Here is a 23564-nt window from a genome sequence, read left to right as displayed (position 1 = left end):
TCTGTTTTGAGGTGCAAAGGATGCTGCTGCTGTACTGATGTTTTTATAAAAGATGAATTACCTGCCCTGCTATTGCTTTGTGGAGACATGTCCAGGATCCCCTTTGCAGGGTTTATTTTGGATAGGCTTTTGTGCTGGGTCACTGGGCTTATGTTAAACTTTGTAAAAGTCTGCAGTACTGATTTATGAACTGGCAGATTGCAGCGTGGCTCAGGCTATAAATAGCCGGGGGTGTGGGGGGAAGGATATTAATGCTGAGTGTGGCCCTATGCCAATCCACTGTCTGTATCTTTAGCTGCAAGGCATAGCAGGGAAGGGGTTAGGCAGCGTTCAGGGATGTGGTGGTGGGGAGGAAGTCATTTTTACAGGGTGAAATCCATCTCTGACTGCTCTGTGTCATAGATACATGTGGGATGGACGTTACACAAACAAATGGAAAGCTATGGCTGCCTGGCCCAGAACGGCTGCTCCCGCTCCCTCCTGGCTCTCCTGGGGCTCCCTGCACCAGCACCTGCTGGTGAGGAAGGATCTGAGAACTTCCAGGCCTTTCTCCTCCTTTGCAGGACTTGGCCCTCAAGGTGTGTTAGAGAATGCCCCTGCGGAGCGGCCGGGGCCATGTCTGGCAGAGGTGCCTTGGTGTGAGAATCTCCCTTCACCCACCCCCACTGGGGATTTCCTTCACTTGTGTGGAGCCAAGTGAGCAGCAGCGAGTCTGTGACAGCCCAAGGAGACGCAGCCACAGGCGAGAGGCCGCTGGCTGTTCGCTGTTAGGGGTCCGCAGCCCTCCCAGCACTGGGTGACCCCGACCCTCAGCACATGGCTCCCCCGCCGCCATCTTGGGCGCCGTCCCCCTCCCTCCAGCAGGGGGCGGTGCGGAGCTCCGCGTGGTTGCCGCTGCCCCTTTAAGGCGGCTGGCGGGGGCCTGTCAATCAGCGCCCGTCGCGCCCTCCCATTGGTCCCTGCGCCCCGCGGGGCCCGCCCCAGTCCATAACGGGGTTTACCAGCGGCTTCTCAAGGGCGCTGCACTGCGGCTCAACCACACTGCGGCGCCTGGGGGCGCCCGGAGCGTCGTTCTATTGGCTGAAGGGAAAATCAATCAGATCTCCGTCGCCGTCCATTGGCTCGGCTGGCTGTCAGTCACTCCTACCGCCCCGCCCGGCCCCGCTGCGTAGTTGGCTGGCTGAGCTGCCTCTCAGCGCTCCGCCCGCCTCTTTCCCGCCGCGGGCCAACCGGCATCCGAGTGAGGGAGGTCGCCGCGCTGCGATTGGCCGGGACGCTCCCGCCGGGATAGGCTGCGCGCCGGATATATGTAGCCGGCGGCAGAGCACGCCGCTGCGTGAGGCGCTTCTCGTCCGCCGGGCCGGCCTGTGGTGAAGCGGCGCCTCCCGCTCCCGTCCCGCTCCGCCTGCAGGTGAGGAGGGCGGGAGGTCGATGTGGGGGGTCACCGGCGCGGCCGCGCCTTCCCGTGGGGGCCGCGGGCCGCACGCCCTGGGCCGAGTCGCCCCCCACCCCTGTAGGCCGCGGGCCGGCGCTGCTGGCGCGCCAACACCCCCCCCCCCCTCACCCTCCCGCCCGGTCCCCGCCGCGCTTTGTGCCGAGCGCTCTCCCCATCCCGGGCCGCGGCCCCCGCGGGGCTCCGGAGCCCTCCCGGTGCCGCGGGGCTCCCGGCGGGAGCGGTGCGATGGTGCGGGGCTGGGGGGCGGCGGAGGGGGGTCGGCTCTCGCGGGCCCGCATTGTGCGCGGCGGGGTGTGCGGGGCCAGCTTTGTTCTCGGATGCGCGGGGGCGCCTCGCCCTCCGCCTTTGGGTTTTCTTTTGGGTTTTCCTTCGCAGAGGTGGGGGCGGGGAGTGGCCCACCCAGGGCCCGGCGAGAGGCCGAGGGGTTCCCTCCCGTTCCATGTGGGGATCGATGGTCAGCGCTGGGCGCTCGCACGGCCCGGGCTCTGTTTGTCAGCTCGGGGGGGTCTCCCTTGTTGGAACTTTGTAGGTAAAGGGAGTCATAAGTCGACCCAGGAGAGCGTGTGTTTTAACCTGAATTACCGCATGACCTTGGCTGAATCCGAGCTTAAGCCAAGATTTAAATGCGAAGTAGTTCTTGTATGAAGACTCTTCCAGCCTCTTGTAAGGCCCCAGATACACTTGCTGGAGAAAAACCAGAGAAAAGGCTTCAGTATACTTTCCAGTACCTCTTAGTGTTGATTTGGACGATCCAGTGTGTTCCACTTTCTCCGCGCGCTTACCTGGTGATCCTTTATATTAAGGCTTGCACGCACATAATAAGTGTTCTTTACAAAGAAAACGTGTTGTTTTTTTTTTTCTTACAATCGGGTGAAAGCAGCATTTGCAGCGAGCCGCCATGTTTCCAGTGTGTGCTATTTTTGGCGAGCCCGTGCTCTCACAGCCGGGAGTGACAGCTTTAGGAAATGTGGACACTGCTACCAAGCTTTGGAAGCTGATGCTTCCAGGTGCCGTTAATCAAACGTGGGGAGTGCGTGTGTGCTGGATTGTTCTTAGCCAAGAAGACTTTTTAGATTGATGTCATAAAGGGAAGTGCAGAAGTTGACAGACAAAAACTGCATCTCACCTTTTCTGAAGTCTTCCCTTTGACTAAATTTTCATTTTTCTTATTCACTCGGTAAAAAATAAGCCAAATGATTTTGCTAGAGCTCTGTGATACTTCAGTGATGCTGGTTGGTGGCATGTTCTCAGCCTGTGAATTGAACTCACCTTTTTTGAGGTGTTTCAGTCAGTATATGTAATGTTGTAAAGCTGTGAGTCTAGTTTAAAAAAAAAAAGGATTAGGGGATGGCATATATAGCTAAATTGAAGGCTGGCTGTACATTCACATGCTTAGGATCTTAAATCCTTGTCTTTATGATGGAGATCTCACGACCTTTTTGATAGCATCACGTGTTCCAGGGACTAGTTTGCCTGAAAGGCAGTGTTAAAACCTGCTAGAAAGTGTAACTGTACAAAGTCTGTTAGAAAAATAATTAAAGCAACTTTGGAACCTTTGCAAATGTGTATCTTATTTTTGTACGTTAAATACAGTAAATTTATACATTTACATACAGTAAATATTTTTTAAAATCTCAAAAAGTCTTGTGTGCATTAGATGGTAAACAGTGGCCTCCAGTTCTTGACTGGTGGTAATTGGTCAACTGCCTTTTTTGGTAAGTTTTGTTCTTTTAAGTGTGAACTCCTTATGTTGAAGACTGGGATAATTGAAATCAAAGTTGTAGACCTGGTGGGCAAGACTTTGTCTGTGTGGATCAAGTGCACACATCAGGATCTTCTGTAGAGATCCTTTGCATTTGCAGTCTAAGAAACAACAAAACGTACAAGAATACTTGTGCACATTGTGATTGCAGGACCACTGCTCTGCTGCTCACTTTGCTGCTGGCACAGTGGCACTGGGGGAGTTCAACACAACTGCTGAAGTTTGAACGTCTTAGGTATAAACAGAATCTTTGCCACTGTGCCAGCAGCAAAGTGAGCAGCAGAGCAGTGGTCCTGCAATCACAATGCACACAACTGATGAAGTTTGAACGTCTTAGTCATAAACAGAATCTCTGTGCACCCCGTGAAGTGGCAAACTCTTTAGTTCAGAACATTAGTGCTTTATTTTTCACCTTGCAGTGGTAAGGCAGATATACCAAGCAACACTTTTTATGAAGTAAAATAAAGTGAAGGTGGTGTTTCTGTAAGTACATGTTGATATTTCTGTTCATAACAACGGTAGCTGAGGAGAGAGCACTCATAAGATGAGCATAAATGGCCTGTGTGACTTAGAAAACATCTGAGTTGATTATTCTGATTTTTAATATTAGGACCTGGGCTTTCCTTGTTGTCTGACTGAGGAAGGTGATGCATAAAGAATCAAAGAGGAAATCAAAGTGGAGCAGGACTTTAGCAGGGTGGTGCTTGTTGCTGTGCTGGCCGTAGTCTGCTTAGAACAAACCAAAAGTAAAAGTGATAATTTGGTCTAGGAGACTGGATGCTTTTTTACAGGTGCTCATATAAAATCTGCAGAGTTGAAATAATTATTAACTTCTTGGTGTGACTGCTGATAGACTTGATAATCTGAAACTATCTCATTGAGTAATTAGAGAAAAACCTTAAAAATTCTGATCTTTAGGTACTGTAAAAGAATCCTTAAAACTTTGCAGGCAGTGAATGTTACACTGGCCTGAGGTCCTAGTTCTGTATGAAGTCTGGGCCTCTTCCAGGAAGTCATGGCTGTTGGAGTGCTGCTTCCAGAGCAGGAGCCTGGGAGCTGTCAGTCATGTACCAATAATCTGTGATGACCCTGACTCCTTGCTGAGGCAAACGTGCAGTGCTGCTGCCTTCTAAAATGCTGGTGGCCATCTTCCATTTTCCTGTGCTCTGCCTTGTGCTGTTTTTTTCTTGTTTCAGGGCTGCTGTAGGACTGACTTTTTGTTTTTAATGTAACAGTGCCATGGTGGATCAGTCCTGAGTGCTAGGATACAGTTAATCTATGAAGTTAAACTCCTCTGTGACTTAAGTGGGTAGAGGTGAAAGAGTTGACTCTCTTTACAGTTATCTGTTGGTTGGCATGCAGAAAATATTTTGTTAAATCTTAATCCTGGTGGTTTTAATCCAAGTGGGAGTGAGCTTGAATTTCACTGTAATGTCTGTGTAGCTGGGTGTTCTGATCTGCCTCTTCGACTGCTGATGAGTAACTTTTGCTTTTTTACTTTAAGAAGCTGCAGTGGAGCCAAATGGAAAAGTTGCAGACCTAAGAGAAGACGACTGGACCTGCTGCCAACTTCATGGAGATGTTGGAGCAGCTCTTGGATGTCAAAACAAAACCTGTTCTAATGGCAGAATCACAGGGTCTAAGTAGCTGCTTTATTGTGAAGCAGGCTGGAGAGCAGTGGAGGCAGAAAGCCGACTGTTATTTTTCATTTACAAAGAGTAAACAAACCATTCAGACTAGCACTGTTCTGCCACCCTTTAGGATGAGATCTGCATGTTTAAAATGTAATTTTGCAGAAAAACATTATTTCTAATTGTAGGGTAAATGAGGTTGGAATAGGTCCAGTTAGAAAGGCAAGTGTTTCACCCAGGTTTGAGAGCATATTTAGGAGAATCTGATTTTAGGATTATTAAAAATGTGGAATATCTCTGTAAATTCTCAAGGCTTTGAGTTTTCAGAGAACTCAGATTTTTAGGAGGAGTTCATTTTGGACTTTTGTCAAATCACAAGGGCCATGTGTTTTTCTGTAATACTAAATGCAACAGAGCTCTCTTTTCATGAGGATGTGTAGTATTGCTATTTGGGCTCAGGGCAGATCTCTTTGGCTTAATATTACAGCAGGTAACTGCTGGACAGAAGTGAGGATTGTGTAGGAATTTGGAAACCGGGTGAAATAGCTTTAAAAAGGAAGAAAGAAAAAACAAACCCACACCAAATTAGGCTCAGCACTCAGAGAAGGCAAAGTGTTTTGAGGGAAGAATAAAAAAACCCCACCAGTTTGGTGAGAAATTCTTATCATATCACTTTTAATAGGGAGATTTCAAGATTCTTTTAGGTTGGATTCTTTTTTATTTTTTCTCCCCTTGTAAACATGGCCTATTTTGCTGTTTGTCTTGGGACCTTTTTGCTCTTAACTACAGGAATAGTGTCTGATATCATTTTCCTTACCCAGATGAATGTCCTTTCCTTACTGTACATGTATAGATGCTGATCTCAACTACCCTAAATTACACTTTAGGAAGTCTGAGTATTTTTTTCCTCTGCTTTTGAACGTAGTGCTCTAGAAGATGCATTTCTCCAAAGTGGTCTCTGTTCTTTTAGATTCCAAATAATAGCATTAGAAATCTTCAGTTTGTCTCTGTCTTGCTTGCTAGAGCTGAAAAATCCAAGGAGCACTGAATTTTTGTCTAAAAAATGGTGGACTCCATCGTATCCATCAACTTGTGGATCACACTTAGGCTTGTTAGCAAAAACACAGGCAGACTTCTACAGTGACAGCTCTTCAGCAGTTGCTGGTTTGTTTATTTGTATTCTCACGGTGTTTGGAGGGCTGTGCATTGCTGTGAGTAAGGTTTCCCATCTGCCACTGGCAAGCAGAGGGATTTTTTAGTACTAGAATGGGCAGTGCTGAATGCAGTTCTGAATTATTTTTTTAATCTTGTCATGTTTTTCTTGTGCTTAAATTTGGTTTGATTGCTTGGATGCTTTCATTAAAAATTAGTTAAGCTTCTAACTTAGTTTTTCTTGTCCACATGTTGGTGTAATATGTAGCTTCTCTAGAGTGTCCCTCACCAATGTCTCAAAGATCTTCAGAAGGGGCTCTGCCTTTCTGCTGCATCTGGATAATTAAGCACAGAGAAAGCTGTTTGCCTGATGATTCTGGTTGCTGTGTGATTATTTTTTCAGGATCCAGCTCCCTGTAACAGCTCAAGTATCTTATGAACGTGGGCACTGCCTGCCTGTGTAGGTTGTGTGGGTCATCTGGTGCTCATGAGTCACTCCTGAATGGAGAAAGGGCCGTGCTACGTTTGATGGTCCAGTTCCACGTTCTATTAGGTGTTGTTTTTGAAGATTATTAAAGGCTTCCCTGTCTGCATGATATGTCTGGCACTTCACACTGCTCTGAAGTGCCTGCTTCTGGAAGTTCCTAGTGAATATGTTTATGTTATGGACTATCTTAATGTTTCCAGGAGATACTAGTTAGAGTTGGATGCTGGGAACCTCACAACTTGCTCCAGTTTGATCCTCAAATATTTCATTATTTATTGGATGAGTTACCCCATCACTGAGCTTTCAGACTGTGGCTTTCAAGCATCTTGCCTCCTGTGAAATAGTGCTGCCTTTAAGATAATTTCTTCCTGGCAGAAAATACTTTCCCTCTGGATCAGTCAAAATGGAAAAAAGACGAACTGGTTACAGGTAGGCAGCTGTAATGGTTTCTGTACAAAATACAGGCTGTGTGGCTGTGACACTGTTCCCTGTGACATTGTCTACCTCTGCATCCAGAGGGAGGCAAGTAATGAGACCTATTTTTTTTTTTTAAAGCACATTAGTGTTTTGGGACTTCAGCTGCCCACTTATTTGAGGTGCATTTTCAGCTCTCCATAATCTAGGCTTGGCTCAACAGCTGGATTGTTTTGGGTTTCTCTTGTTCCCCTTGGATAGTTAAGGCTGTATTAAAATAAGGGATATCTTGGTGTATCTGGAATCTTGTAGTGCTTTTGAGTACACATTTCCTTGGGAAGGTTAACATCACTTTCCCTACTTGAGAGCAAGGTGTGATGATATAAATCCCCAGTTGAGATGGGCCCTGGAATTTGCCTAAGGGTGCAAGTTTAGCTTGTTAGTGTTTCACTCTTCATGCTGTAATGTTTTAAATTGTGGTTCACACAGGTCCCAGCTTCTCTTTTGTTGCTTAGTCAGCAGCAAGAGCAGATGCTGGCCATGTAAAATGTATGGAGAGTTGGAATTAGCTGGAATTGATTTCCTTTTTTCTTTGTTGAACTTTCAGTCTACATCATGCTTCTTACAGGCATAATAGGCATTTTCTTCATGACTTTATTTGTACTGGCAATTTTGTTTTTGTCCAAAACAGCAGTAGTAACTGCTTCTGGTGCTGGTTATTCTGTCTAGATAAATGGTTTGTGGCTTTGAACTTGTTCACCTGTTGCTAAGCAACTTGGAGAAATCCCAAATGACACTTAATTAGGCAATCCTGTTAACTATTGACTAGACCTTTAATTTCAAGCAAAACTGCTGTTTGTCTGACTTGTAGTGTGTTGTGTTTGGATACAGAGATCTCTTTTGTTTGTGAGCTTCTCTGGGTGATTTTTCATTTTCAGAAAACATTTTTAAGTTAAGGAACTCACTGATACCAGAATGAGGGTATAAAGTTCTGTGAAAAGTTTGACATTCTGGTTTAGAGGGGAAAAATACCTTCATCTGTGTAATACATCAGTCATACCATCAGAATTGCTTTTGAATAGTCAGTGGCAAAGTTCTAGAAATGAACAATCTGAATTTTATTTGATAAAAAATTGATGAAGTTGTTGGAAATAGCGTAACAGCTCTAAGAGAATATCTTAGTTGGTTAAACCTGTAATTAAAGAGTGAGGGGGCAACATAATTGTTTTGGTAACTTGTAAACTCCAGTTTATAGAGATGGGAAGGAATGGAGTATCAAATGTCACCTTATAGCACTGAACAGCCAAAGGCCACAGTGAACTGCTGTGTAATAGTGCAGTCAGAACTATGATGCACTGTAGTAACTTTGGCTTTTTTGAGACTGTTTTTTGAATTGAAATGCGAGTCAAAACTACAGAATTCAATGTGGCAGAGAACAAAGACATAAAGATAATGTTAAAAACACAGCAGAGCCAGTTCAGATTATGATTCAGTTTTAACTTGTTGTTTTGTTGTTTCTGATGTTTTTCTTGACAGAAGATGTTTAAAATTGCTACACACTTTGGGACATGAAATTTGGGATTTTCTAACTTCCATGTTTTATTTCGATGGCTTTTGGTCCTTTAGTTTGTTGTATCAGGCCAAGGGGGGTTTTGCCTGAGTGTTGGGACAAGTTGTCCTGAGAGCTTGAACATCCTGTGATGTGCATAAGACAGGCTTCTGTTGTGTAGGAAGTCTAGTAGAAACAAATTCAGACTAAACTCCTTGTCTGATTTAAAAATTAAAAAAACAAAACAAAACCAACAACTAAAAAATGGATTTGGGACAGCAATGATTAGTTTGCTTTCACTGTGTTGCAGTTTGGTGAGAAAATACTGACCAGTGCTAGCTGTTGGATGTTGAGTCCATTTTTCTGAATGCTAATATACTAATAGGTTTTGTGGACCTAAATCTGAATTTGCTAATACAGAATTTACATAAATGGCTCTCATTTACATAACAGTATTTTAGAAATTCAGTGCCTGACACTGATTTTTCTGCCAAGTGGGAGCATTGTAACAGATGGTGGAATTTTCCACCAGCCAGGTGATAACCACTGTAAAGGAGGTATTTGTCTTCCTCTAAGTCCTTGGCTTAAGGAAGAGGTTTGGTTATGCTGCAGAATTGTCCTAGAGTATTTTTTACAATTTAACTTATCCAATTTGTTGTCATATGGAGTAATATGAATGCATGATTATGAATGAATCTTAAATAATCTGATTTTCAGCTTTTCCTGTCAGTTTTCACCCTTTCATCATTATGTCAATTGACAGGAAAATGTGTGGATAAGCTTCTGTCAGGAGTAACGTAGTGACAGTTCAAGCATTTGGTGCTATTATGTGCTGTGCAGCAGAAATGTAGTATAAAGTATTTGCAATTTTTCTTGGACTGGGGAGTAGTGGAGTAGTAAATTGCTCTTGAATGGTAGGGAGCAAATATTCTCTCAGGAGATGCTTGGCTTCTGTCATTCAGGTTGTGCTGGCTGGAGAACAAGAACAGATGGCAGCTGGCAGCGTAGCAGCAGGTGCAGCAGCAGTAAAACCAGATTGTTGTCCTCTGATTAGGTCATGTCAAGGTTTTTACCATTTCTTTTCAGATTTGCTTGATGATGACTGGGCACTCTGCTATTCCTCTTTGCATGTTAGGAGTTAGTTCTCCTGGATTTTTCACCCTTAGCAGTAGGGAAGTTCATTTATGTATTTTTTTCAAGCATGTATGACACACATGATCAACACAAGCCACTTCACTTTTTCAGTGTTTCTCCAGACCAGCATGGAGGATGATGTGCCTGTGGGTTAATACAGGTGAGGACAGGAATCTGGAAGAGCTGTTGGTAAATGAGCTATTGAGATTTGAGTGCTACAGTTTGTCCTTATGTGAGGATGTCAAGCTTTGTATGTTCATATTCTAGAATCAATTGAAAATAATTATCAGAAGAGCCTGATTTCTTATCAGAATTGGGTAGAAACCCTGCCTGTTGACATCTATAGAAATAAACTTGAATTCCAGGGAAATGAGTCTTAACAAAGAAATTAAGTGTACCTCCAATCATTTTCCAAATGGTGATCTTGAGGATATGTGGCAGAACTGGCTTTCCATCTATAAACTCACAGCACAGAAGCAAGTTTTTTAACTGTTGTGGAGCGAATAGATCTTGCACTGTCAGTTAAGTTGACTGGATCTAAACTGTGCAAATCTTCTCTGTCTGCCATCTCCACTCCCACCACTTTAGGGTTGGCCTGCTCCTAGTACTGGTAGAGCTTCACAAGTGCTTGAGAGGAAACAAAGTGGTATCCACCATTTAACCTTACCTTAGCTTTGCTGTTTTTTTCTTATTGTCTGATAATATTTTATGGGGATCTAATTTAACATGCACTAGAAGGCAAATGAGTTCATATCTTGGAGGTGTTTGTCACTTCAGACTGTGCTGGGTGTTGGAAATCTGTAATACATTATGCTTAGAGTTCAAAATCTGCTTCATAACCACAGATAGTGGAACCTTCCTGAAATGAAAGTGGTTTGCAGAATCTGAGCATTTCCTGCAGGCCAGACCCAACCAGGGACTATCACTTTCTTTCTTTCTTCGTGGTTTGCTCTTGAAAATATCTTCAAACAGCTGAAAGCTTCTGAATGTTTAGAAAAGCGTTTTTCAGTTCTAGGTCATGTTTGGTCTTATTCTTTCTGGACATTATCATGTAAATAATATCTCTTTGTATGGTGGTGAGACACACGTGTCCTACTGGAAGAGAGGGGATATGTGTATTCATCCTCTGGAGCCCATCAGATCTTTTTCTCTCTGTTTAAACCTAACAAAGTGCATTTGAAAAATAGGATGCGAAGACTTTTTTTTTTTTTATTTTTAAACTTACAAAGAGAAAAAAGTACCTGTGTGTGGTTGTATTAAAAGCAGAGCAAAACACATTGATTTATGTGAAATTATAGCTCTCTTTCTTGTCATTGTTAGCTTTCTTGTTACATCTTCTGTTTTGAACACTTACACAAATTCCTGCTCTGGGAGGTATGTAGTATCTCCAGCAAAGCTGGATGCAGTGTGTGCTGACCATTGCTGGGAGCTGGGGTGTAATCACATCCTTGGATTTATTGTCTGTCTGTTCTGACAGTGTGGTTAAACACTGCCTTGTGTGTTTTGATTATGGTGTGTTGGGTGTTTGACCATTGTTCGATATGTGTGGAATTTGCCAGTTCATTTGGACTTAGCTTTGTCCAAAATACCAGCTTCTGTGTCATCTTTTTACGTCTGTTCATCTCTTTGGGACTTAAGGAGAAACCTTAAGTTTTGCATTCCTGATCTGTCTGGCAGTGTGGTTGTGATTTCTTTGCAGCTCTCTCTATGTTGTGTGTTTGAATTTGTCACTGCAGTAACACCCACCCACCACTCTGGTCTGTTGTCCTTCTTGGCATCTCAAGGATGACTTCTTTGAAATCCATTGAATATAATGAAAGTGTCAAACATCTAAGATCCTTGGATGAGCTGGTACAAGGCTTAGTACAGGTATATGGGAGAGACATCTTTTTTTTTTTTTCCTTTTTGCTTTGTTCAAAGGATAGTTTTGGTCAGCTTGGTTTTCTTGGGATACAGGATGCTGTTGGGTATTCTGACCAGAGAAAGCCTGTCCTAATATAACTGCCTTGGCATGAACTCTGCAGACTCCATCTGGATTAGGCTCTGCTAGTTTGGCTTCCTTTCCCCCCCCATTCCAGATTCCATGCCCAATCTGGTCCTGGTTTCCCCCATTCTTTGATGCCACCACTTCTTGGAGCTGCTTATAGTTATGCAGTATTAAATAAAAGGTAATTAAATGATGGCTCCTGAATTGCTTTTTAGAGGACTCTGCTGAGTAGTGTGTTGGGTTTGAGTTGTATAACACACCTGTAGTATTTACCTGTGGAATGTGCATACCATGTGTTTGGAAAGGAATGTGTAGCAGAAGGGATTGGGGGTCAGTAGTGGGGAGAAAGTTCTTTCAGCAACAAAACTGTCTAAGCCTCCATTCTGCTACTCATTGGTACAACTTAGTGTGAAGCAAAAAATCTGCTTTTGTTTCTGTATTAGGTACCAAGAATATGCCCTGGTATTGGTGTATTGGTATAAATATCTGTATTGGTATTTATCCCTATGAGTTTGAACCTATTTTGTATGAGTATTGATAATAAGAACATGTGGGAATGTGCTTTGCTTTGGGCTGACCTGTCCTGAGGATACATGTATTGTGTAAACTGCCTGCGAAGACTTTATTTTTGTAACATGGAAATTAAGTAGAAGGTACCTAGATGGATTTGTCCCTGGGTATGGGTGGTGCTGTTCACTTCACTGGTGCTCTGAATTTAAGTAAAAAGTGACTTGCTCCATTTGATGGAAGCAGGGGAAGAGCAGCATGTATTTGTTTGTGGCATAGTAATTTTAATATAATCCGATATTCCTCTACAGTGCCTGACACTCACAGCAAGCAGTGCTGCGCTGCTGGTAAAAATAGATTGGACTTACCATGACCTTTTAAAAATGCTCCTAATACAGTAGCACAGGCTTTGCCTTAGAACATCTGACTTTTAATTCTGATTGTGAAGTCAAGTGAGGTAAGTAGAATTGGGATCGACTGTAAATGTCTTAGCCACTTAGCAAATCCTCTTGAAGAACCATACTTGCTTGCCACCTGCTTTTTACTGAGGACATGTGGGATGATTACTGGCATGTTACGAGGTGATGTCCCTCACCCAGGCAGCCTCTCTCACCACTGGTTTGGTACCCAGGAATCCTCTCCCCAGCACCAAAACACACTGATGGCTCTGAAAGCACGTTGGTTAAACTGCTTACTGGGGTAGAACAGTTCTGGTGTGTGTGCTTTCCCCTGTGATTACGTGGCTTACGCGGTCAGGATGTGAGCAGGGTTTGAAAGGCTCACGGTTTATGGAGCTTTTGGGTTTTTTTCCACAGTTTTCAGTTGACCAAAGAAATGGTGATGGAGAAGCCAAGTCCCCTGCTGGTCGGGCGGGAATTCGTGAGGCAGTACTATACCCTGCTGAACCAAGCACCTGACTATTTGCACAGGTAAAGCTCTGCTTCACTCTGATCTCTTTTGCTGTGTGGATTTCTCAGTTTGTGTGTTAAAAGTGGTGAATGAGCTTATCACTGTCTCTTGGCTTGCTGAATTGGGACACTTAAAATCTGATTTATTTGAGCCAGACTCTGGGTGTAGTTTGCTTTCAGTTTTGATCAGCTGGATTAAAACAGGAATATTAAAATTACAGGAATTCTTTAAATATCTGAGTTCTGGCTGTTATTGAAATGCTGCTAGACATGTATTCTAAGCAGAAAAGAAAAAAATGTAAATCAAAAACGTGTTGCTTGCTTCTTCTGGTTGTAATCAATATAAATTGAAGTTGGATAAACATTATTTAGTTAAGCATTTCTCTAGTTTTGCCTTGATACAATGCCCCCAGACTAGGAGGAAACAAGGAGAGTGTTGTATGCTTGTGTAGTGGTATCTCTCAGGATCTGTACCAGCAGCTCTTTCTTAAAGGAAAGTCAGGGAAATGAGGAATATACAGTAAACTACAATCTGTTATCTAAACAAATCAATCCCCTTTGATTTGACAGGTATCCTACATTCTGGAACTAACCTCGTTTATGAAGATGTGCTTTGTTTTGCTGTGCTTTGAATAGCCAGACAATTTCTAAAACCTTCTTCCCTCCAGTCTCAGGAACACTTACTCAGAATGTTCCTCTGCTTAGGTGGACAGTTGACCTTGTCCCTTTGGGTCAGAGGAAAGTTCACAGTGTGCTGTGGAATTCAGTTCTAGTCTTTTATCTGCTGGCAGAGTGCAGCCCTGTGATGATTATGGCATTTTAGCTCATAATCCCCCAGTTACAGAAAGGAGGATTGACCTGCAGTGCTTTACTGTACATGAGCAAAACAGCACCACTGCTCCTTGCTCAAACCTGAAATAGAACTCGAGGGGAAACCTTTCAGCACTCCGGGTGTTGAGGGTTTTATGTTACTTTGGGGACCTTGTACAGAAAGGGGATGATGGGAATGGATCGTTAGCTCCTGTGAGAGTTTGGTTTTGGCTGTTAGTACATGGGTCTCTCAGCTTACATGGGAGAACTTTGCATTTTCCCCCCACCCTCAAATTCCTAGCAGGATTATGGGATTGTATGGCTCTATTCCAGTGATTCAGACAGAAAACTTGCTTGAGAGTGTATTATTCATAGTGTACTGTAATGTAGAGGCTTAAGGTTCTTTCATAGCAAAACTTAGCCTTTAAATATTTCTTTACAACAGGTTTTATGGAAAGAACTCTTCCTATGTCCATGGTGGCTTGGATTCCAATGGAAAACCAGCTGATGCAGTCTATGGGCAATCTGTAAGTACTTAAAAAAAAAAGGCTATTCTTTCCTTCTGTTTTGTCACCTTTGTGGTTGACAAGAGAAATATATCCAGCTGTGATTCATCCCCCCTCTGTCCAAGTGCTTTCTGAAAAAAAAAAAAAAAAACAAAACCAAAAAATAAACTGTCAACTATAAACAGCAATAGTTAGGCAAGATTTATTGGAAAGCTCATAATGTAAAATTGCTTGCAAAGCAAACTTAAAAAGGATGCTGCCAAGCCTTCTCTCCCGACTTAGGGAATATATTCTAAACTAGTGTTTTATGGTTTTGCTTTCTTTGAAAACTGTTAAGAAGCAGAAATGGCTTCTGCAGTGTAACCCATCTGTACCATCCTTTCCCAGGACATCCACAAGAAGGTGCTGTCATTAAACTTCAAGGATTGCCACACAAAGATCCGTCACGTGGATGCTCACGCCACCCTCAACGATGGTGTTGTGGTGCAGGTGATGGGGGAGCTCTCCAACAACATGCAGCCCGTGCGCAGGTTCATGCAAACGTTTGTGCTCGCCCCTGAGGTACGTTGTCCTGAGGGCCTGGGGTGTTACAGTGCTTCTGGAACCCTGTCAGGATCCATGAGCTCTGCCTGGTTCACTGTTGGAACCTGCAGGGTTAGGCTGGGGAGGTAGCTTGCCACTAAAGTCAGCAGTAGCATTCTGAAAATTCCTTTGGGAATTGTGCTGCTTCTGTATGATTGTACATTAACCTTGGATATCAAAATTAGAGTTGTAAATATCCTGACTTTTGACTCCTAGTGTGCAATGCATATTTTTTTCTTGAACATATTAAAGTTATGTTATCTTTGCTTTGCTCTCCTAGCAACTGGTCACTGAAAAGAACTAGTAGAAAAAGGGGAATGTTTCCTGTCATTTGAAAACATGGGTTCCAGATTTCCTTGTTGTATAAAATGCTGAGTTACCATTTGAAGTGGCATTTTTAAATAGTCAACATTTTTTAACAAAGTAGTTCACAGAATTGAAAATGATAATGAAAAAGGAGAGTTGCAAGATTATATTCCAGTATGACTTGGACATAAGAATTGATACTTTTGGCAGTAGGAAGTTATCATTCATGCTTTTTCAGTGTTGTGAGCTATTGGAATTAAAGCACTAATACAATTTTTTTCCACTGTTTCATGCAAATTTGTTGGTGTCATGTGTCTGTCTTGTTTTCCTGCCTCACATAACGTATTTTGTCAAAAGAGGCAAATTTGGATTAATCTTAGGTGGGAAGGATGACTTGCTTCTTGTTTTCACATTATTTCAGTTCTTGCATTACTGAATGGATGTAATTGAGTCAGTTTTGCTTCTAGGGTTCTGTTGCAAACAAGTTCTATGTCCACAATGATATCTTCCGCTACCAGGATGAGGTTTTTGGGGACTCTGACACCGAGCCTCCAGAGGGTAAGTAGCAGAAATTTTTGAATGTTTCTATTGGTTAGTTTGTTTCTGTATCTATATCAACATTCTATACCCCGACCAAAGGAAATTATCTTGCTGGAGAAGACAGATCAGTGTTAACTTTTATGTGCTTGTAGGTTGTTTTTTTTTTTTAACTTCCCTGTAGTTTCTTTACACTCCAGCAGGGAGTTGTGACATGCAGATGATTATTTTTCTGGCATATTCTGTTTCTATTAAAAGGATTGTAAGACTTATTTTGGCAGTTGCCGTCAGATTTGTAGGCTATAAATCTGGTTCTCTGAAGTATTTGGAACATGTTGTTTAAACTTGGTCAAAACTGAGTAACCAAAGTGATAGTGAAAATATAAGGAAATGTCTCTTCCATGTCACATCTTGGTAGTGCTTCCCATGTGCCCTTTGGCAGAGACTTCACCTGCATGTTGTGGTAGGTGCCTTGTCTCTGAACCTCATAGTGAAGATGTGTGTGATGTACTTTTTGCTTTTCTAACCTTATTTAGAATCAGAGGAGGAAGGGGAGGAACCTGAGGAAAGACAGCAGACACCTGAGGCTGTTCCTGATGATACTGGTGCTTACTACGAACAGGCTGTCAGGTAACAGTATATTTATAGGTGAAGTCAGATGTTGTGTAAGACAGGCTGCTTGTAGAACAGGTCAAATGAATTTATTGCTATTCGTGGTTTTCCTTTTACAGTCAAAGATTTCTGTTTATTGGTCAGCTGAAACCAATATGCTGTTAGGCTGAACGTGGAGACTGGTTTTTTTTCCACTCTTTACAGCATAACAATGCAAATTTGCATCCCTGTGCAATGTGGCCTTATTTAGATTAGCCTTGTTCTACCTCTCATGTGCCTGACTTCTCTATTGGAAAAGCAGGATTCCTTAGGACCAATAATAGAATAAATACAATGCCACCTCTTTCTTGCTTTTTGTTCTGCTGTATAATAGCAATGACATTGAGGAACACCTGGAAGAGACAACTGCAGAGGCAGAGCCTGAGCCAGAGGCAGAACCTGAACAGGAACCTGAACCAGAGGCGCAGGAAGAAAAGTCTGAGCCAGTATTAGAGGAGTCAGCTCCAGAAGAGACTGTGGAAAAGAGTCCTTCTCCAGCTCCTGCTGATCCAGCTCCTGCAGTGCAAGAGGACTCAAGGGTAATGACAATGGATGAGTCATTTCCATGATGTGGTCGCTTCATCAGTATGTTTGGCTCTCCTGTCTTTTTTCAGAGCATCCTCTCTCTGTCAAGAGAAATATCTGGAATGAAGTGTTTGAATGCTCTAATCCCCCCCCCAATTACTCTGCTTGTGACCAATTGCCTCCTTCCTATTCATTTGTATATGATAACAGGTTGAAATTCTAGTTAGTAATAGTTGGTTAAAATACCAGGAGCTAAGGTCAGGCTTTGTGTATTTGGTAGGTATGGGAACTGTGTGGCAGCAGGGAGAGGCTCAGATTGTTTGTTTGTAAACAGAGCTGCTGAAATTCTGAACAGATTGCAGCCAATATGCTGAGTCAGGAAAATGGGTGAAATGTGACTTTATTTCTACCTGGGGATATTTGTTGCTCCTCAGTGTTAAGGGAGGCAGAAGTGGAGAGATTGTGACTTGTGAAACCAATACTTGGGTTAACCTTGGTGTGCTGCTTGGTCTTGGGCCACTGCTGTGTCCTATTTCAATTCTATGTAGAGTTTAGAAGTAGGGTGGAAGTGTGACTCCATTGTCATTACACAAAGTCTTTTGAATTTAAATGATTTGAAGGAAGTTGCAGGGAAACTAGTGGCTGGATCCTGAATTTCAAGGATAGGTTAAAATTTGTTACTGTTATCCTGTACTATTTGTTATCTGTTAGCTGTACTATCAGGACTATATTTCAAAAGGAGATGTAGTTGTATTATTATCTTCTTCTTTAAGACGTTTTCCTGGGCATCAGTAACCAGCAAGAACCTTCCTCCCAGTGGGGCTGTTCCAGTATCAGGAATACCACCTCATGTTGTGAAGGTACCAGTCTCGCAGGTAAGAATCCAGCACCTGGAGAAGTTTGGGCTGAACTGGCTGACAGTAAACTGAGGTGGGGAAAAATATAGTGAAATCTACTTGCTTATGGATCTGACTTCTCAGACTCCAGAGACTTTAATGTGGTTCCTGATAGACTTCTTAAAGATGTTATTCTCTGGCTTTTGGGTTGAGAAGTAGTTGTTCCTCCTGGAGGAAAACCAGGGAATGTTCATGTGAGTGCTGCTTGCTTTTAGCATATAAGCCAGCGTGAGCTAATGTGTATTTTTATCACAGGTGTAGAGAACTATTGTTTTTTCCTGTATTCTGTCAACAACTTGACTGAGCTCTTAACAGCTGAACCCTACTGGTATGTGTGACACTCAACTGCTCACTGCTTTTTGAATTGATACAGCCCCGCCCTGAGGCAAAGCCCGAGTCTCAGACCCCACCTCAGAGACCTCAGAGGGATCAGCGAGTGAGGGAGCAGCGAACAAGCATCCCACCACAGAGGGGTCCTAGGCCAAGTAAGAAAAGCTACAAAGAACAAGATGTTTTCTACTGTTTAAAGGGTTTTGGGGAAGCAATGTGATGATTAAAGCTTTTAAAACCTCATTATTTTTGTTACTAGGCAAATGACTTCAAGTGGTTGGCCTCATTCAGGTGATAGAAAGCAAACAGTTACAAACTTGCTAGTATAGAATGCTTACCTTTTTATATATATGAATAGATAAGCAGTGTGAATTCTGATTCTTGTATATGGTGCTAATGCTGACCATGGCTTGCTTTTCTCTTTGTTCTGGGGAGTGCCTTTTTGTAAATAAGTTTCACTTTTCTGTTAAAGTTCGTGAGGGTGAACAAGGCGATGTGGAAACCAGACGGATTGTGAGATACCCAGACAGTCATCAGCTTTTTGTTGGGAACCTTCCCCATGATGTGGACAAATCTGAACTTAAAGACTTTTTCCAAAGTAAGCTGGTTGCTTTGCTGCCCTGAGGGGTTGGGGGGTTGCAGCCACAGGCGTGGTCAACAGAGCATTCTAATGTATGACCCAAGAACTTGGCTTTTCTCTTGCAGGCTATGGCAATGTTGTTGAACTCCGCATCAACAGTGGTGGAAAGCTCCCCAATTTTGGGTTTGTGGTGTTTGATGATCCTGAACCAGTTCAGAAGATCCTTAGTAACAGGGTAAATAAACTTCTAGTCAGTGCTTTTTGGTGTGTTGACAACAGACTGTGTTTTTCAGATTAACAGGGAAAGATTGTACTTGGTCCCGTTGGTCTTTCTCGAGCATATTAAAGTAGGTGTGATGTCTGTCTCTCCTGTTACCGAGGTTTGTGCAGCATTTGTACAGATGGAGTCTTTTGTCATTGAAGTAGCTTGTAACAACTTAGGTGAACATGAATTTATTCATTACAGAGCCTTTTTCTAAGGGGAAGTTGCTGAACACAGGAAGCAGCTAAATAGCTTTCAGGAAGGTAGAGAAGAGAGTCTTATTCTATGGACAAGTAGAATCTTGTTTGTCGAAGAGGTTGAAAGGAAGAAGCTGTACTGGTGTGTAGGCTGAAAACAATTGTGCTAACAAAGGCAGGAGGTACCTGCTCAGCCTGTCAGCAGTGATTGCTAATGCAGAGTGTGCACCCATGACTGCATGGTAGGCAGTGAGTCTGGACACACTTAAGGAAGCACCTCTATGAGCATCCTGATCTTGATTTACCCCTGCAAGAGTCCTAGGGCTGCTGGGCTTCAGGTACACTGACTCATCAGCAGTGCCACAACTGCTGCTGGCATCCCACAATGAAAGGTGTCTGCCCACATGAAACATCCCAAGCTCAGATCAAATCTCAAGGCTTAAAAATCTGCACCCAAGTTGCCTTTCACCTTAAGCACAGAAATTTACTGGCTATGCTTCTGTGCAGTGAGGAAGCAGAGAAGAAAGGATGTCCTTGGTGAAGATCTGGGCTGTAAGCAAGCACACGGCAGTTTAACACACCTCCTCCCCTGCTTGGAACAGCACTGAATTCTCTTTGTAGTATCCACTGTGGGAATCGCCTTGCAGATAGGCTCAGTGCTTTGAGCAAACATGTCTGGAAACTGTAGGAGTTTTTTTTTCAGGATAAGGCCTTGGTAGACAGTTAGCCACTAAAGCTAAACTTGATGTCTGCTGCCTGATGTGAAATGTGGGTGTTTACACGAAACATGGTGTGCTGGTCTTTGCCCTCCTCAAGCCATCAGCTGTGCTGCACAATGCCTTCCATCCTTCAGTCTGTTCTTCTACAGTCAGTTCAGCAGATGTGAATGGCTTGTCTTTCCACTGGATGAGAAAACATTGTGCCTGTACCAAGGTTGGGTCATATTTTTCATGTTCTTATGTGGAATAATTTGAAACAAGCGAGTCCTTAGTCCTGTAGTTGGTGGATTCTTGCAGACTTCAACTTTTTGTCTGGTTGCAAAATTGATTTGTGGGATGTTGCAGTCCTGCTCCTCTTCTGGTTTTGCTTCACTGAGGTTTCTCGATCAAGCAGCCACTTGTCACTGCAGTTCTAAAAATATGAGCTTGACCGAAGTGAAGGACTTGACTGGCCTGTGCAGCAAGGTGGCAGAGAGGATCTGACATTCTTCATGCCATAGGAAAAATCATCTGGGACTCTGCATGGTGGTAGACTCAGTTGCCACGTAGTAATGAAAGGAGGTTGCTGTTAATAGTGCAGGTCCTTTTCTAAACCATGTCAGAATGCTCAGTGTTAAGCCTGAGATTGCTTTTTCAGTGTCACTCCTTTGCATCTTTATACCTTCTCCAGTAAAGCCACAAGACTGGATGCATAGTTTGACTATTGCCATTGTTTAGTAAGCAGTCCTAAAACACTTCAGTCTTTCATGGAAAGGAGGATATGAGACAAGGTTGCAGGAATCTGCTTGACCTTGAAGAGCTACTGGTGAGTCATTACTGAAAGTCCCTTCTCTGCTTTCATTGCAGCCCATCATGTTCAGGGGAGAGGTGCGCCTGAACGTGGAGGAGAAGAAGACACGAGCTGCCAGGGAGGGTGACCGCAGAGATAACAGACCCCGTGGACCCGGAGGCACTCGTGGGGGGCTGGGAGGTGGGATTCGAGGGCCTCCACGTGGAGGAATGTCCCAGAAGCCAGGATTTGGAGCTGGAAGGGGGATCGGGCAACGCCAGTGAAGGCATCGCGGATGTTGACACGGAGGCGCAAACCCTTTTTCCTGCAGATTTGTGAATTTCAGCCTTGGGTATCTTGGAATGTGGCCCTAGCCTGTTATAGACTGCTACGTTTGATACTATTTTGGCCCCTTTTTGTTTGTGTTATGGTTCTGTGATTTATTTTTTTTCTAGTCCTTGTCCCAGATTCCAGCTTTGTGGAACAACGTTTTAGGAAAAGTGGATTTTAAAAAGAGAAGAACTGAGTTTTCTTGTTCACCTCAAACTTACGGACTGAATTTTTTTGGTACCAGTGGTTTTTCCTAAAGGAATGTCTCTACTTTTTTTCTTTTTTGTTTTTTTCTCTCCCCTTTCTACTGAGTTTGGGTGCATTTCAGTCAGTGGAATCATATTTCACGTGCATGCGTTCAAGAGCCTGTAGGAAAACATAGTACTTGGCAAGTATTTCAAGGGCAGAAAAAAAAAAACTATTGATGTTTCTTTGAGGGTCATATGAACATCCTCTGGTGTGGAGATATTGCCACTTGAAAAATTGACTTTCACCTTTCTCTTTGTGGCGCTGTAAGAGTGGAATAATGGGTATCTGTAGAATCTCTTTTTCTTTTGATACATGATCACAGAAAGGAATTCGAACTACTGTTTTACCACTTTGAAATTTTGGATTGTGGGATAGCTTTTAAATGTCTAGAACTTGACTCTTCAAACACTTTTCCTGAACTTGTGAAATTTTTTATTGAAATAGGGAGTTTTTTTCATGTTTAGTTTGTATTTGTATAAAAAAAAAGCAAAATTGTTGTGCCTTCTATTTATCTCTCATTCCAGTTTTGGCAAATTGTTTTAAAAAATAAAAATAAAAAAGGTCTAGATTTGCTTTATCAAGTCAAGAGTATGTTGGAGTTTTTCCAAGGGGAAGAAGTTCTTCCATTAGGTCTACTAGGTAGAGGTGGTTATAGCTAAAGTTTTTAATACCTTCTGTGCATCAGCTTAGCTGCATTTAAGTAATTGAAAACAAGCCTTTTTTGGATGCAGAATTTAATAACTTGAACTCGAGGCTGGGCAGGTCCTGTTACAAATGTTGCAGAAATACAACGGAAGAAGGAATACCTCTGTCACATCCTTTACAGTTCCACCTGTTGTATGCAGTAGAGTTATTTTTGCAGTACTTCATTCCTTGCTTCTGCCAGACCTGAAGTGGATAAGATGGCATTTTTGTCAGAAGTACAGAAGGCGCCTTGTCTGTCCTGGTGTCAAGATGTCGAATGGTCTCCACTGCCTCTGAAAGAAGATGAAACTGAAAGTAAAATACAGAACTGGGTAATTCCAATGCAAGAGATCCTGTGAGATTGTGCTGCACGAAGCACTGTTTATGCAGAGTGTGGTGTTAAACATCGGATGAAAACAGCAGTTTTGTGTCTACACCTGACCTTCAGATCTCTTGGTAGTACAGAAGAGCTGCTTTACTTATCTGTGTCAGATTTCACTGTGTCCATGTTTCCTTGGTTTATTACTATGACTGTGCACATGCAGTGTGTCGTCTCTTGACTTGTGCTTGCTGTAAAGCTGGGGCAGAGCTGCCCTCGCTATTACCTGTTCTGAACAGTCATTTTTTGCCTTTTACTTGCCAAACTTAGTGGTTGAACCTGGTTGTACTATATGTTGGTAGAGTGTTGGTTTCTGTTTTATCTTTCTCTTCAGAGTTGGTACACTGTTTGTCCCTTCCCTCCTTACAAATGTGTCTTAGCTTAGCCTGCTTACCATCTGTACCTGAGGATTTAAATACCTTAGTGAACTGAGGGAGAGTGCAGTGTGAGTGTGGTGTGCTCTCACAGCCAGCATTCTGGAAATTCTGCAGCTCAATCACAGTAATTTACTCCCTCTTTCTAAAAATGATTCAGTACATTTTAAAAATAGTTAGGTTTTATAAAAAAAAAAAATTCCAAACAGTAAAGAGCTTGATTTCTGTAATGGTACTTGCATTCTTTGTCTTAAAAAAACCCTGTACATTTCATATATTTCAAATATGTACAATGTCTGAAAGGTTTATGCACTGATACTGAATATAAAGCACCCATGTGCCTTTCAGAAAACCACTGTAAATCCCCAGAAAACTGAATCACTGTAATTTACTGACTGATGCCTGGGTGGTGTTGACAGCTGCCCAGCAGATGTACTGACAATATCCTTTTGCTGTTGCCTCCTACCATGGAACCTTTGCTCACCCTCCTGGACTCAAGGTGGGAAATGCCTCCATGCCACCCACTCCAGGTGCTTGCTTGGAGAGAACAAGAGTTCCTGGACCTGGCAGTTCAGTGTTTTCTCAGTGAGTAAGTTGCTGTTTTACTTGTTCACTTCTGCCCTAGGCTGATGTACCAGCTGACATCCCTTTATGCCATGGGGGGAGGCTGCTCACCCAAGAGACCTCTTTTTCTGGAGGGCAGATGCCCAGGTCTCTTTACCTGATACCTCACTTTCTAAGTGGTTTTCTTCCTGCATAACATGCAATGTGCAGTTTGGGTGAGACCAAAGTTAAAATAACTATCAGGAAGTTGAATGTTTCAGTTTCGCTTTTGTTTCCAGCCTTCCGAAGTGCTGCTTTATTAAATAAAACAAGGAGCAGCTTGAAGTA

General features: G+C 43.0%; 1 protein-coding gene across 3 annotated transcripts; it reads left to right on the top strand.

The window, feature by feature from the left end:
• Window positions 1–1297: 1297 nt before the first annotated feature.
• Window positions 1298–22524, top strand: G3BP1 (G3BP stress granule assembly factor 1). Of its 3 annotated transcripts, none has more exons than XM_027643123.1 (12): window positions 1298–1411; window positions 12895–13008; window positions 14243–14324; window positions 14691–14864; window positions 15659–15749; window positions 16265–16358; window positions 16714–16918; window positions 17678–17779; window positions 18174–18285; window positions 18603–18728; window positions 18836–18945; window positions 20735–22524. In XM_027643123.1, exons 2-12 carry the CDS (start codon window positions 12914–12916, stop codon window positions 20939–20941), a joined length of 1398 nt encoding a protein of 465 aa, XP_027498924.1. In that variant the 5' UTR covers window positions 1298–1411; window positions 12895–12913; the 3' UTR covers window positions 20942–22524. The 3 variants fall into 3 exon arrangements, with proteins under 3 accessions (XP_027498924.1, XP_027498922.1, XP_027498923.1); XM_027643121.1 differs by having other exon boundaries at window positions 18815–18945; window positions 20735–21822; XM_027643122.1 differs by lacking the exon at window positions 1298–1411 and having other exon boundaries at window positions 18815–18945.
• The last annotated feature ends 1040 nt before the right edge of the window (window positions 22525–23564 follow it).

Source organism: Corapipo altera, unplaced genomic scaffold, assembly GCF_003945725.1.
Source record: "Corapipo altera isolate COAL_440 unplaced genomic scaffold, ASM394572v1 75, whole genome shotgun sequence".
Taxonomy (NCBI): Eukaryota; Metazoa; Chordata; class Aves; order Passeriformes; family Pipridae; genus Corapipo; species Corapipo altera.
This window is presented reverse-complemented; position numbering and strand designations above follow the sequence as displayed.